Here is a 13,136-nt window from a genome sequence, read left to right as displayed (position 1 = left end):
GCAGCTCGGAGCGCGCGAGGCTGACGTAGAGCGCCCCCTGCGATTGGGAGTCGGCTCCAGCACATCCGCCTGCCTTCAGATTCGGAGCCGGACCGCACCTCCCAGGACCGTTTCCAACAAGGACTCTCAAGATTGACTCCTGCATTTTCCCATACACTAGTCACTTCAACTAATACCATTAATTCTCACTGCAGGACAAGGGTTGAATTATGGAATTCCGGCTTTCAGGGGGCTTACCACCTAATTGAGACGGGAACACTCTAAAGTACAACTTAATTAATGATCACTTAATTATCCTGCGCTCTGTAACTCAACATTTAGAGCACTTGCCCAGAATGTATATGGCCCCAAGTTATTCCTCGAGCTGAGTTAGGGAAACTAACTTCATAATGGCCCTGCTTGCACTGTGGGAAAATAAAGAGTAAATAAAGAGTGCACGGATTTCCAACGGTAACAAAAAAAGAGAGAAATGAGGAAATTCTGGTTTGAGTCAAAGTGGACCTGTTCTTGCCACCAAGCCTTGTTTTGTTTTTTTTTGTTTGTTTGTTTGTTTTGTTTTGTTTTTGTTTTGGGGGGATTGGGGATTTTTTGTTTTTTTGTTTTTTCCCTTCTTGGGGTGGCACACCATCTACTATTCATGCTTGGCTACCATGCCTCCTCCATGCCCCTCATCTCCAGACACATAACACTTCTTCAATCTAGGTCAGTTCTTCCTAATGTTGTGAATGTGAGTGTTTTATTCGTTAGATGTTGAAATGTATAGGATGGTGGGAGAGGTCGTGAGGTATTCACCAGAGAAGAATGCTCAGACCTGGGTTTAAGCCAATAGAAAGTCTTTATTAGCCGGCTGGTAGCCACACTGGGTGCTTGGGATTTCAGTGTAGCCTGGATTCTTTCTCAGGGCAAGCTTTTAAGCACAAAAACCATGTCCTGGGTTGACATACTTCAGATAACAAGAACAGTTAGCCAGAAGCAGAACTACAGAAGCCAAAAAGCAAGGTCAGTACGTTTTCCAGAATTGTGGACTTCGATGGATTAGACCTTTGTTTTAAACTGGAGATGGTGCTGTCTATGTCCTGAGTTTTACAGCTTGAATGGTACATCCACCCCTGAGTTAGTTGTGCTAAGATCTTTCAGCCTACTAAGATCTGGGGTCCTAAACCTGGACACTTACAGACAAGGGAGGTCCTTGCTACCTCATTCCCCAAAGACCAATCAGTTTAAAAGTCACACTGTGCCGGGTGGCGCACGCCTTTAATCCTAGCACTTGGGAGGCAGAGGCAGGCAGATTTCTGAGTTCGAGGCCAGCCTGGTCTACAGCGTGAGTTCCAGGACAGCCAAGGCTATACAGAGAAACCCTGTCTCGAAAAAACAAAAAATATATATATAAATAAAATAAAATAAAAGTCACACTGTTCTGCCAATCATAGCGCGCCTAGTCACTGTTTCTGTAGTACACCCCTTAAACTGTATAAAAACTGCTCTTAACCTCAACTCGGGGTTCTCTTGCGTATAATGCAAGGAAGCCCTGGTGCACCAGTATTATTAAACCTCATGTTGTTACGGGGGTGGGGGGGGAGTACATCTGGGGTCCTGTTACAGGTTGGTTTGTTTGTTTGGTTTTGTTTTTTAGTTCTTCCAAGGTGATAAAATTAACTGCAAGACAGCAGGAGGAAGGTTGCTGGAGGAAATTCCACACTGTGATTAGGGTGATACTTACAGGGGTCTAAGTATTCACCACAATTCACTGAACTATGTGAATAAAATAGGCCTTTAGAAAAAAAACTAGGCCTGAAGGTGGTTGTGCATGCCTTTAATCCCAGCACTTGGGAGGCAGAGGCAGGCAGATTTCTGAGTTCGAGGCCATCCTGGTCTACAGAACAAGTTCCAGGATGGCTAGGGCTACACAGAGAAACCTTATCTTGAAAACAAAACAAAACAAAACAAAAAAACCCAACAAACAAAAACAGTATGTAAGAAGAAAAAAAATGTATTCGAAGTGCCACGTATGTTCCATGTGTGAAGTGTGTTGTCACGGTCACAGTCAACAAAATCAGTCACTATGGTAGAATTATATTGAGGGACTGGAGAAGGCTTTGTGGGGTATAAAAGAGAGCAATTTAGGGAAGAGTTGGTAATGTAGGGAAGCCTGGTGTTAAAAATCTTGCTCCTCCATCGTAAGTAGGCAATATACAGTGTAAAAAGATGTGAGCATATTACTCGCCCTTCCCCCGGACCCTGACTGTAACTGTTCTGCTCCCTGCCTCTGTGAATCTGAACTAGCTTATCACTCAAGGCACACCATCATGGTAGGGGAGCCAAGACAGCAGGAGCTAGGGTGAGCTGGTCACATCACATCCACAATCAGGAAGCATGGAGTGATAAACGCATGTGCTGTCCAGCTTCCTTTCTTCTTGTTACACAGTCCAGGATTCCAGGAAAGGGGCCACCTGGAAAAGCGGCCAGTCTTCCCACTTCAGTTAACATGGTGAAGATACTCCCCCACAGGCATGTCCGAGGCCCACCTCCCAGGTAATTCTGTCACTAACAGTAACCATCGTTCTAGGCAAGCACTGTACCAGCTGACCTACATCTCCAGCTCCCCACATTTTATTTATCCATCCATTTATCAATGCATAGTCGATTGCTTCATACTTTTTGCTTTTAATCCATTTCCTTAATTTTTAAAAGCTTTTAAAGCCTGGTACCTTTAATCCAAGCACTTGGGAGGCAAAAACAGGAGGGACTCTGTGAGTTTGAGGCTAGCCTGGTCTACAGAGTAAGTTGTAGGACAGCCAGGGCTATTACACAAAGAAGCTTGTCTCAAAATAAGTTAAAGGATAAACAAAGAAAGGATTTTATTTCAATTTCAGTGTGGTGGTGGTGGGGTGCCATAGCATAGGTAGGGAAGTCAGAGACAACGTGCAGAGTTCCATTCTCCCTTTCTACAATATGGATCCCAAAGATTAAATGTCAAGTTTACTGACTGGTCCACCTCATTGACACAACACACACACACACACACACACACACACACACACTTGACTCTGGAACACTTTTTTTTTCCAAGACGGGATCCAGTATCCCATGCTAGTCTCCAACTTGCTGTATAGCCAGGGATGCCCTTGAACTCCTGATCCTCTCGCCTTCACCTGGAATCACCTGACTTTACCTTTTGGGTTTTATGAATAATGTTGCTGTGCACATGGATGCACAATTATCTCTCCAGCTCCTTGCCTTTGAAACTGTTCTTTTTGGGCACAGGTTTGCGACTGAGCCAGGGCTTCAGTCAGAGTTCAAAGTGATTGTGTATCTTAGTGACCTGGCAGAGTGGAGTGGTGGGGAGGGGCTGGGGAAAATAATTCAGTTGGTAAAGTGCTTGCTGTACACGCATGAGAGCGTGCGGCCAATCCTGAGAACCTATGCGACAGAGCCATAGCTGTATGCACTTGTACTCCAGCACTGGGGAAGGAGAGACGGGCAGGCTCCTGGGGATTCCTAGCCCACCACTCTACCTAATTAGTGAATTCTGGAAAACTGAGAAGACCCTGTCTCAAAAAGCAGGGTGGGTGACTTGAGGAATGACACTCAAGGTTGACCTCTGACACAGGCACACGCACACCCACACATGCGCACTGGTCTAGCATGCATGAGGCCCTAGATCAAATCCTCAGTATTGCAATAAGTAAATAAACAAGCAATGGTGTTATAGTTGTTTAAAATTTTCTTAAGGATGATTATTCCAATTCTTTGAGGGCATTCTCAAAGTGAGGCAACTAACTTAATTCACCTTAAAAAAGTTAACATCTGTCAGGTAAGGCGGCATGTGCCAGTAATCCCAGCACCCAGGAGCCAGAGGCACAAGGGCAACTCATTCTAGACCAGCCTGGGTACATGGAAATACCTCCAAAAAATAAAATAAAACAAGAAAGTAAACATCTTAGTTAGGGTTACTATTGCCGTGATGAAACACCATGACCAAAAGCAACTTGGGGAGGAGAGGGTTTATTTGACTCACACTTATGGAAGTGATGTGGTCACTGTTCATCATCGAAGGAAGACAAGACAGGAACTCAAACAGGGCAGGAACCTGGAGGCAGGAGCTGACGCAGAGACTGTGAAGGAGTGCTGCTTACTGGTTCGCTTTGTCTGTCTTGCTTATCCTTCTTGCCTATAGAACCCAGGACCATCAGCCCAGGAATGGTGCCACCCACAATTGGCTGGCCCTTTTCCCCATCAATCACTCACTAAGAAAGTACCCTGCACCAGCAGTCTGGAGCTTGTGCTACCAGGGGACATATGGATGGTCTATGCTGCCAACAGAGCCCATGTTGGCATCAGTGATCTGTGCTGCCAACAGAGGCTGTGTAGATGTCCATGGTCCACGCTGCACCCCCAGGACCATGTTGTGGTCCATTTTCTGTGCTACAGCTGGAGTACATGTGGATGCTCATGGTCCGTGCTGCCACCATGAGCCATGTTAGTGTCTGTGGTCCTTGATGCCACCAGGGACCATGCTGATTGATCTCCATGATCTGTGCTGGGGCCATGCTCAATGCAGTAGCTGGAGAAACCGTGTGGAAGTCCATGATCTGTGCTGCTTCTGGCTGTTATGAACAAGGAAGCTTCTGCTGCAGAGGTGTTGCTACTTCTGGAGTCATCATTGAAAATGAAAGACACTAAAGGCTTCTGCAACATCCTCCCTTTTCCCTCCCCCCAAAAAAGAAACAGTATAGACAGAAGACTATTGAAGAGAGTCCTTTAAAATTGTGTTAAAATATTTGATGGTTTCTAGTGGGTGATGGGAAAGGACTCACTTATCTTTAAGGTACTGGCCACTGGGAGTTACCATGCTCCAATGAGTATATGGGTAACACAAATTGTACTTGGTGCATTGGGAGGGGGGCATGCACAAGGGTGAGAGAGTGGACCTGGGAGGAATGGTAAGTGATGTGGGGCTGTAGCTCCTGAGTGGGTATGGGTCCTGTTGGGCTGAGTTGTGGGTCCCATGCATCTGCTGCCCCAGGCACCTGGAGATTAGACTGTGGCTCAGTAGTTGAAGGCCTTCTCCACAGTCCCCCAAGATGGGCCCCAAAGACAAGAGGAAGTCCATGATCTTGAAATGCTTATTGTCATGGCAGAAAGTGGATGAAGCTGTTCCCCGTGTTCTCAGGGCAGGCCTGAGGTTAAATACCTTTTGCAAGTAGGAGGAGGGTCTGGGAAGGAATGCTTAATTGGCTACGCCGTCTGGCCTTTAGGTATCTCATGAATAAGGAGATCTCTTGAGGCTCTTAGGCCTATAGTCACGCCCTCTACCTGTGCTACATCACCAAAGGCCACAAACCTTTCTTTGGGAGTGGCTGTGGATGGTTGAAGCTAAGTAAAAGGAACCACGGCCCAGGAGCAAGGCTGAACACCTACTGTCCCTTTAGGGTCTCTGGGGTTCGAGGCCTGCACTCAACCAGGTACCCAGCTGCCTCTCACAGCCCACTGCCCCACAAAATGAGTGTGCTCAGGGTTCATTACTTGAAATTCCCAAATAATCAAAAAAAAATATTATGTTGGGAAGGTTGGAGAGATGGCTCAGTGGTTAAGAGCACTGACTGCTCTTCCAGAGGTCCTGAGTTCAATTCCCAGCAACCACATGGTGGCTCACAACCATTTGTAATGAGATCTGATACCCTCTTCTAGTGTGTCTGAAGACAGCTACAGTGTGCTCACATAAAATAATTCTTTTAAAAATATTGGAAACGAACAAATATCCTATAGGCTTTCCTAGCTTACATCTCAATCTTATGGAGGTGTTTTCTTTCTTTTCTGTTTTTGTATTTTGTTTGTTTTTCTTTTTGAGATAGGATTTCTCTGTGTAGCCTTGGCTATCCTGGAACACTCTGTAGACCAGGCTGGCCTCAAACTCAGATAGCCACCTGTGGAAGCATTTTCTTAATTGAGGTCCCCTCCTCTCAGGTGACTTTAGCTAGTGTCAAGTTGACATTAAATTATCCAGCATATTTAGCCAGCTAGAATCTAATTACAGAAGAAGACCACTAACCAACATTAAGAAGTCCATCAAGAGCTGGGAAGATGGTTCTGTGTAGCAGGATATTTCCTGCTACATTGTATTCACAGTGGAGCTCAGTGATTGGGCAGAAGAGGTCGGTGGAGGGAGGAGTTGGGACAAAAGAAGGGGGAGGGGAAAAGAGAAAAAAGCTAGCAGCCATGGAGAACCATGAATGGGTCAAAAGCTGTCCTGGGTAGCAACTTCTATCAATATGTTAGCTATTGGGTAACAACTCTAATTGTGTGGGTATCTTGTTGATTGAGCATTTATTTCTAAATACATAAATCCTTTAGATAATCATTAAGCTTTAAGAGTCTCATTTCTACCGGGTACTGTGAGGATGGCAGATATTGTCTGGGGTTCAGCGGAGCTTTGTGGATGCAGCCTTGCCATCCCCCACGCTGGCATCTCGTGGGTGCCAGGGCCTGCACATCTAGCTAGCTGGAGCCCTGGTCAGAGCTGTGGAGCAACGGGAACATGGTGGCTGCCTGCGAACAAGCCAGACAGGGTGCCATTTTCTAAATATAGACCCTACAGTTCTGTTTGTAAAGTACTCACCATGAAAGCACAAGGATATGAGTTTGATTCTCGTAAAAAGCTAGGTGTGGCAGTGTGCTCTTGTGATCCCAGTACTGGGGAGGTGGAGGCAGGACAAACCCTGGGGTTTGCTGATCAGCCATTCAAACTGAATTGGTGAGCCCCAAGTCCCAGTGAGAGGCTCTGTCTCAAAAAAATAAGGTGGATGGCTCCTGAGGAATGAGAGACAAAATTGTTCTCTGGCCTCCCCATACACACACAAATAACTAAGATACAAAAATAAGCAGAAAGTCCCATTCAGTAGGCAAAGGCACTTACTGACAAGCCTGGCAACCTGGGTTAGATCCCTAAGACCTATATGGTAGAAATGTTTTCATAAATTCATAATGCACAAATAATAAATAAGTATATTTGGGGGTTTTTGGTTGTTGTTTTGTTTGTTGAGACAGGGTTTCTCTGTGTAGCCCTGGCTATCCTGTATCCTCTGTAGACCAGGCTGGCCTCGAACTCAGAGATCCACCTGCCTCTGCTCTGTAAGTGCTGGAATTAAAGGCCACCACTACCTAAGTATAATTTTTTAAAAAGATTTATTTATTTTTATGTATATGAGTACATTGTAGCTGTCTTCAAAACAGGGCCTGAAATCCCATTATAGATGGTTGTGAGCCACCATGTGGTTGCTGGGAAATGAACTCAGGACCTCTGGAAGAGCAGTCAGTGCTCTTAACCACTGAGCCATCCCTCCAGCCCTAAGTATAATTTTTAAAGTAAATCAAGTATGCAGCCTCTGCAGCCTTACTGACACTACCCTGCTGTGACCACGGAAGAGCTCAGTAATCTGTTTCCCTTATCTCCACTTTACGGATAATTTTTCTTTGTGGTCTCCCCCACTATGAAAGCTGGTGGCCTACAGCATTGGCTGTTTTCTTTCAGGGGGCACCCAGAAGTGTTCGATGAGAGAGGTGCTGCTAAGGACCGACATCATGTGGCTGCCATGAGGATGTCAGGAGATGGTGCTAGCAAGGCTGTCTGCCAGAGAGCCTGACACACAGTGGGCCCTTAAGACATAGGAGAAGTTATTGTTATGCGATAGCAGGGTGGGGGTGGGGAGCTGGCTATGAATCAGAGGAGTGGGTGGCTTTACCTCCGGTTATGGAGGGGGCTGAGGCAGGGGCCTGGGGCCTTGCCCCTCTGTGCCATAATGCTGGGGGAACTAATCTTTCTTCTGAGGAGTTTCCATGGGTTCCTTGCTTCTTCTGGCACCATAGGAGCAGTCTTGGCTTGGTTGATAAGCTTTAAGCCCGGCTTGTTTGCCTTCCTCCTTCTCCTACTGTTGCTCAGCAACTGGCTGGTCAAACAGGAACACAATTGTGCTCCCTCCCCGCCCCAGGTGAGCAAGAGGTTGCTTAGCTCTAACTAAGGGTTATGGGACTCTCAAAGCTGCACTGACAGGGTGGCTCAGAGAAGGTTAATAATGGGGCCTTAGGATAAGGTAAGGTCAGGCTGAAGAATTTTAAGGCTCTTAGCTAAGTCCTTCTCTGTGGTCTCCTCTTGGGTGGTGATGAACAAATCAATAACAAATCAATAACGCCTCTGCTGACTGAGCTGTGAAACAGGAACCATACTAGATTCTTCCACACTGTGCTCCATCCTGTTTCACCAACACTATCAAGTATTTCAAATGAAAAACCTTTACATTGATATACATGGACGTGTGTGTGTGTATGAATGTATATATACATGTATACATATATCCATATATGAAATAGAATAATGTAGACATCAGAAATGGAGAGGTTGTGTCAGCCAGTTTTCTCTTGCTATAATCTCTCTCTCTCTCTCTCTCTCTCTCTCTCTCTCTCTCTCTCTCTCTCTCTCTCTCTCTCTGTGTGTGTGTGTGTGTGTGTGTGTGTGTGTGTGTGTGTGTTTCTGTGTGTGGTTTTAGAGGTTCTGACTCTTGACTGGGTGGACCTGAAGTTTCCATTTCATGGACCCATTGCTTCTAACCCTCTGGCAAGTAGGTTGTGGGGTAGAGAGGGTAAAATTGAGCACACATGGCCAGGAAGTAAAAAGGAGCTTTGGAAAGCAAACCAAAACAGGGTCCTATGGCCCCCTTTGAAAGCATGCTGGCAAAATCCCATCTCTACCACTTCTGAAAGGAACTGAGCCTTTAATTTAATTCATGTGCTTTTGGGAAACATTCTGGATCCTCACTATAGCAGATATTTTATTCTAGGAAGTACTTATAAGCAAGGACATCTCTGGGTGGGATGGTTCTGTCATGTGTATAAGTGTGTGTGTCCGTGCATGAGTGTGTGTGTGTGTGTGTGTGTGTGTGTGTGTGAAGAGGGGGAGAGGCATTGATAAGCAGCTTCTCTGACTTCTACATAGGAAATGCTAGGAACACTTTCCACCCCATTTGCCACAACCTAGAATATCTCCAGATGTTGCCAGATGTTACCTGGAGAGAGCAAAATAGCTTCCCATTTAAAACAAACAAACAAACAAAAAAATTTGGAGAGATGGTTCACCATTTAAGAGCACTGGTTATTCTTGCAGAGGACCCAGGTTCAGTTCTCAGCACCCACACAGTGGCTCATAACTGTCTGTAAGGAGATCTAATGATCTCTTCCAGCCTCCGCCGGCACTGTATCCACATGTTACACTGACATACATGCCGGCAAAACCACCCATACACATAAAATAAAAATAATTAGGAATTGGAGCAATAGCTCAGAAATTAAGAGCACTTGCTGCTCTTGCAGAGGCCCTGAGTTTGGTTCCCAGCACCCACAGTGTAGCTCACAATTGGCTTGTAACTACAGTTGCAGTGGTCTAATGCCCTCTTCCAATTTCCATAGACACCCATATGAAGGCTCAGTCATCTGTAATTCCAGTTCCAGGGGATCCAATGCTCTCTCCCAATCTCCTTGGGCATTGCACGCACATGTACACAGGAAAAAAACACTCATAAACATAAAGTAAATAAGCCTAAATCCAAACATAGAAATACTTTTTAAAAATTAAAAAAGGCATCCAAAGACTAGGGATATGCCCAGTAGGCAAAACACTTGCTGGGCAAATGTGGGGGCTGGAATTGGATGTCCAGTACTCCATTAAAAGCAGAGTTGGCAGAGTGGTCCACCTGTAATTCTAGCCTGTAAGAGGTGGAGACAGAATCCGCAGAACAGGCTGGCTAGCCAGGCTAGTCACCTCTGGGTTCAAGGAGAACCCTAGCCTGGAGCCTCTCCACACATGAATACACACATGCTCACATACATTCTAGCATGAAAACACACACAAACTATACACACATACATTTGCAAAAGAAAAAAAAAAACATTAACACACCAAATACCAAAGTCAGGATTATAACACAGGAAGTGATATTTGGGAGAAGGAACCCCTTGGGGGAAAAGTGATGTTCACAGAAACCTCAATTATATTTGTGAAATTTCCTTCCTCCCTCTGCGCCCCCCTTCCCCCTCTCCCCTCCCTCTCTACCACCAAGCTCCATCCCCAGTACTTTACTTACCTCACTAAGTTAATAAGGGAAACATGGAAATTTGGCATGGCATTTACTATTTTTTCCCCATAACTTTTTACATGGTTTACTGAGGGAGGGTCTCATGTAGCCCAGGCTGACCCCCAACTCACTGTGTAGTTAAGCTTGACTTTGAACACCCGATCCTCCCCACTTCCATTTCCTGAGTGCTGGGATTGCAGGTGTGTGCACTACAATTAAGTTTATGCAGTGTTAGCCGGGCAGTGGTGGCGCATGCCTGTAATCCCAGCACTTGGGAGGCAGAGGCAGGCGGATTTCTGAGTTTGAGGCCAGCCTGGTCTACAGAGTGAGTTCCAGGACAGCCAAGGCTATACAGAGAAACCCTGTCTTGAAAAACAAAAACAAAAGTTTATGCAGTGCTGGAGTTCAAACCCAGGACTTCTTTCATGCCAAGAAGATGGTCCAACAATTGAGCGAGATCCCAGTCTGATGTTGCGGCCCGAGCTGCCCGACGCTTGGGGGCCAGAAATGTTGAGAACTGCACTACCCCACATTTGGGAGCCAAAATGTCTTGGAACCTGCACTGCCAAAAGCCTTGGGGACTAACTTGTTATCCCGCACTGCCCCAAGCTGCCCCAGTCCAAGGGTCGGGGTTCAGCAAGAGAGAGAGGACAGACTCGAGGAATGGAGACCAGACAGAGTATGATTCAATCCCATTTATTCTTCAGTCTCTCTTCTTCTCTCCAAGTCCCAAGTCTTGAGTTCCTAGTCCCTAGTTCCTATCCCTAGTGCTTCCAAATTCCAAGTTCTTTCTCCAAGTGCTAAGTGCCTACTACCTCCAAGTTGTACTGTCCTAATGCCTAATTCCTATTTTCAAGTTCTTCTCCAAGTTGTACTCCTCCGAGTGTCTAATGTCTACTAACTAACTCTCTGTTCCAAGTTGTACTGCAAGTTATTCTCTTTTGTCTGCCTCTCGCCTTTTATAAGTCTCACTTCTAAGCCACGCCTCTAAGTCACGCCTTTAAGTCACACAACCTTTAAGTCTCACACACCCAAGGGAAAGTCCTGGGTATCTAAAGCAATGTTATCAGAGTGTACTCAGCTGTTGTAGGCTAATGCAATCAAATCTCTTGTCAGGGTATATGGCTCAAGATGGCTGCAAGGATGGTAGCTGCCTTCTGTCGGCTCCCCCCAGCCTGAAATTTTCTTTCTTTCTTTCTTTCTTTCTTTCTTTCTTTCTTTCTTTCTTTCTTTCTTTCTTTCTTTTTTAAAGAGTTATTTATATGAGTACACCAGATGCACCAGAAGAGGGCATCAGATCCTGTTACAGATGGTTGTGAGCCACCATGTGGTTGCTGGGAATTGAACTCAGGACCTCCGGAAGAGCAGCTGGTACTCTTAACGTCTGAGCCATCTCTCCAGTCCCAAAAAATTATTTCTTAAGACTACCAGTTTGGGCTGGTGAGATGGCTCAGGGAGTAAAGGAACTTGCTACTGATCTAAGCTAGAATTGACTTAAACAAACATGAGATAGATGAATAGATAGATAGATAGATAGATAGTTGATAGATGTGAAAGTGTATAGTTTTTTTAAAGACCAGTTTGTAGCTGAATAAAAAAAAATGTTACTATAAATGGGGGGTGGGGTGGGGCAGGGCACATAAGGAATAGTGAAAATCAAACTCTGGGTCTGTCTAGAGAGCACTGACAATGCTGTAGTTTGAGGTTTTTACTGATCCTGACAAAATGCTCAGAGAGAATATTAAGAAAAATGCAGATTTTGGACGGTATGTATGGTGTGTGTGTGTGTGTGTGTGTGTGTGTGTGTGTGTGCGCGCGCGCGCGCCCCAAGGGCCTTTAATTTATTTATTTCTGTAATGTGTGCAGGTACTAGCACACGTTGGGCGGATAAAATGATCACTTCTCTCCTTCCACCATGTGGATCCTGGGGATGAGACTCACGTCTGACTTGCTGATTCTTATGAAACAAAGACACAAGTGGGTCTTAGGAATTTGGGGAAGGGGTGACAGCTGATGGGTGGTGAGTGACTGTCCCTCACCAGATCCTAATTCTCCCAACCATGAATTATGCCAAAGATGTTCTCCCCATGCTGGAGGGCCTGAGAATTGATTGGGGAAAAAAAATGACGTGGAGGGCTGGGAATGTAGCACAGTTGGGAGAGCCTAGCACACACAAGCCCTGGGAGTCTGGTTCCCAACACTAGGTAAACAAGATGTATACACGTGTAATTCCAGCGCTGGAGCGGTAGAGGCACAAGGACCAGGAGTCCAAGGCCATCTTTGCTACATACTGAGTTCCAGGCTAGCCTGGGCTACACGAGACAGACCCTGTCTCAAAGATTTTTGTTTTTAATTAAAAAATTTTACCTGGCCTGGAGCAATTGTTCTGTGCTGGAAGGAATTGCAATTATAAACTGACTCTTCTCTTCTAATGGGAATCCTAGGAGGAAGCAGAAACAGCACCGGCTCCAGCGGTCAGTCCCAACAACAATGTCATGAACAAGGAAGAGATGGAGAAAGTTAACGCTTGCTTCGCCCTCCAGGATAAAGTCCTCGAACGGCTGGTGTTAAGTGAGATGAAGCTGAAAGCCTTGGAAAATCAGGTGCTCGTCATATGGAATAAAATAAATCGCCGCCGGTGGAACAGCAGACAGCGGAACTTCTCCAGGAGGAGGCATGGGCCGAGAAGGAATGACTCCACGTTTTCCACCATATCTAAATGTACTACCATTACCCCCACTGAATGTGATTGAGATGGGCTAGCCTCTGCTGATGTGATCTTGACCCAGTGTATGAGTTTGGTTTTGTTGCTGTGACAAAATACCAGAGCCTGGGAACTTTTATAAAGAGAAAGAGCTTTATTTAGTTCACAGCACTGTAGGTCTAAGGACGTGTGATGCTAGCATGGCTCTTTGTGAGGACTTCAAAGAGGATAGTATTATATTGTGGACATGTGTGTGTTTGTGTGTGAGAGAGAGAGAGAGAGAGAGAGAGAGAGAGAGAGACAGAGAG

The 13,136-nt window shown here is 45.6% G+C and overlaps 1 protein-coding gene across 1 annotated transcript; it reads left to right on the top strand.

Annotated features, from left to right (window-relative positions):
• The first annotated feature begins 7,760 nt into the window (after positions 1–7,760).
• Tex46 (testis expressed 46) lies at positions 7,761–12,895 on the top strand. Its single transcript, XM_034501564.2, has 2 exons — positions 7,761–7,988; positions 12,569–12,895. The coding sequence occupies exons 1-2, from the start codon at positions 7,800–7,802 to the stop codon at positions 12,875–12,877; spliced, it is 498 nt and encodes a 165-aa protein (XP_034357455.1). The 5' UTR covers positions 7,761–7,799; the 3' UTR covers positions 12,878–12,895.
• Positions 12,896–13,136: the final 241 nt, after the last annotated feature.

Source organism: Arvicanthis niloticus, chromosome 5 (assembly GCF_011762505.2).
Source record: "Arvicanthis niloticus isolate mArvNil1 chromosome 5, mArvNil1.pat.X, whole genome shotgun sequence".
NCBI classification, from domain to species: Eukaryota; Metazoa; Chordata; class Mammalia; order Rodentia; family Muridae; genus Arvicanthis; species Arvicanthis niloticus.
Note: the sequence above shows the minus strand (reverse complement) of the source record. Positions and strands in the feature narration are given on the sequence as shown.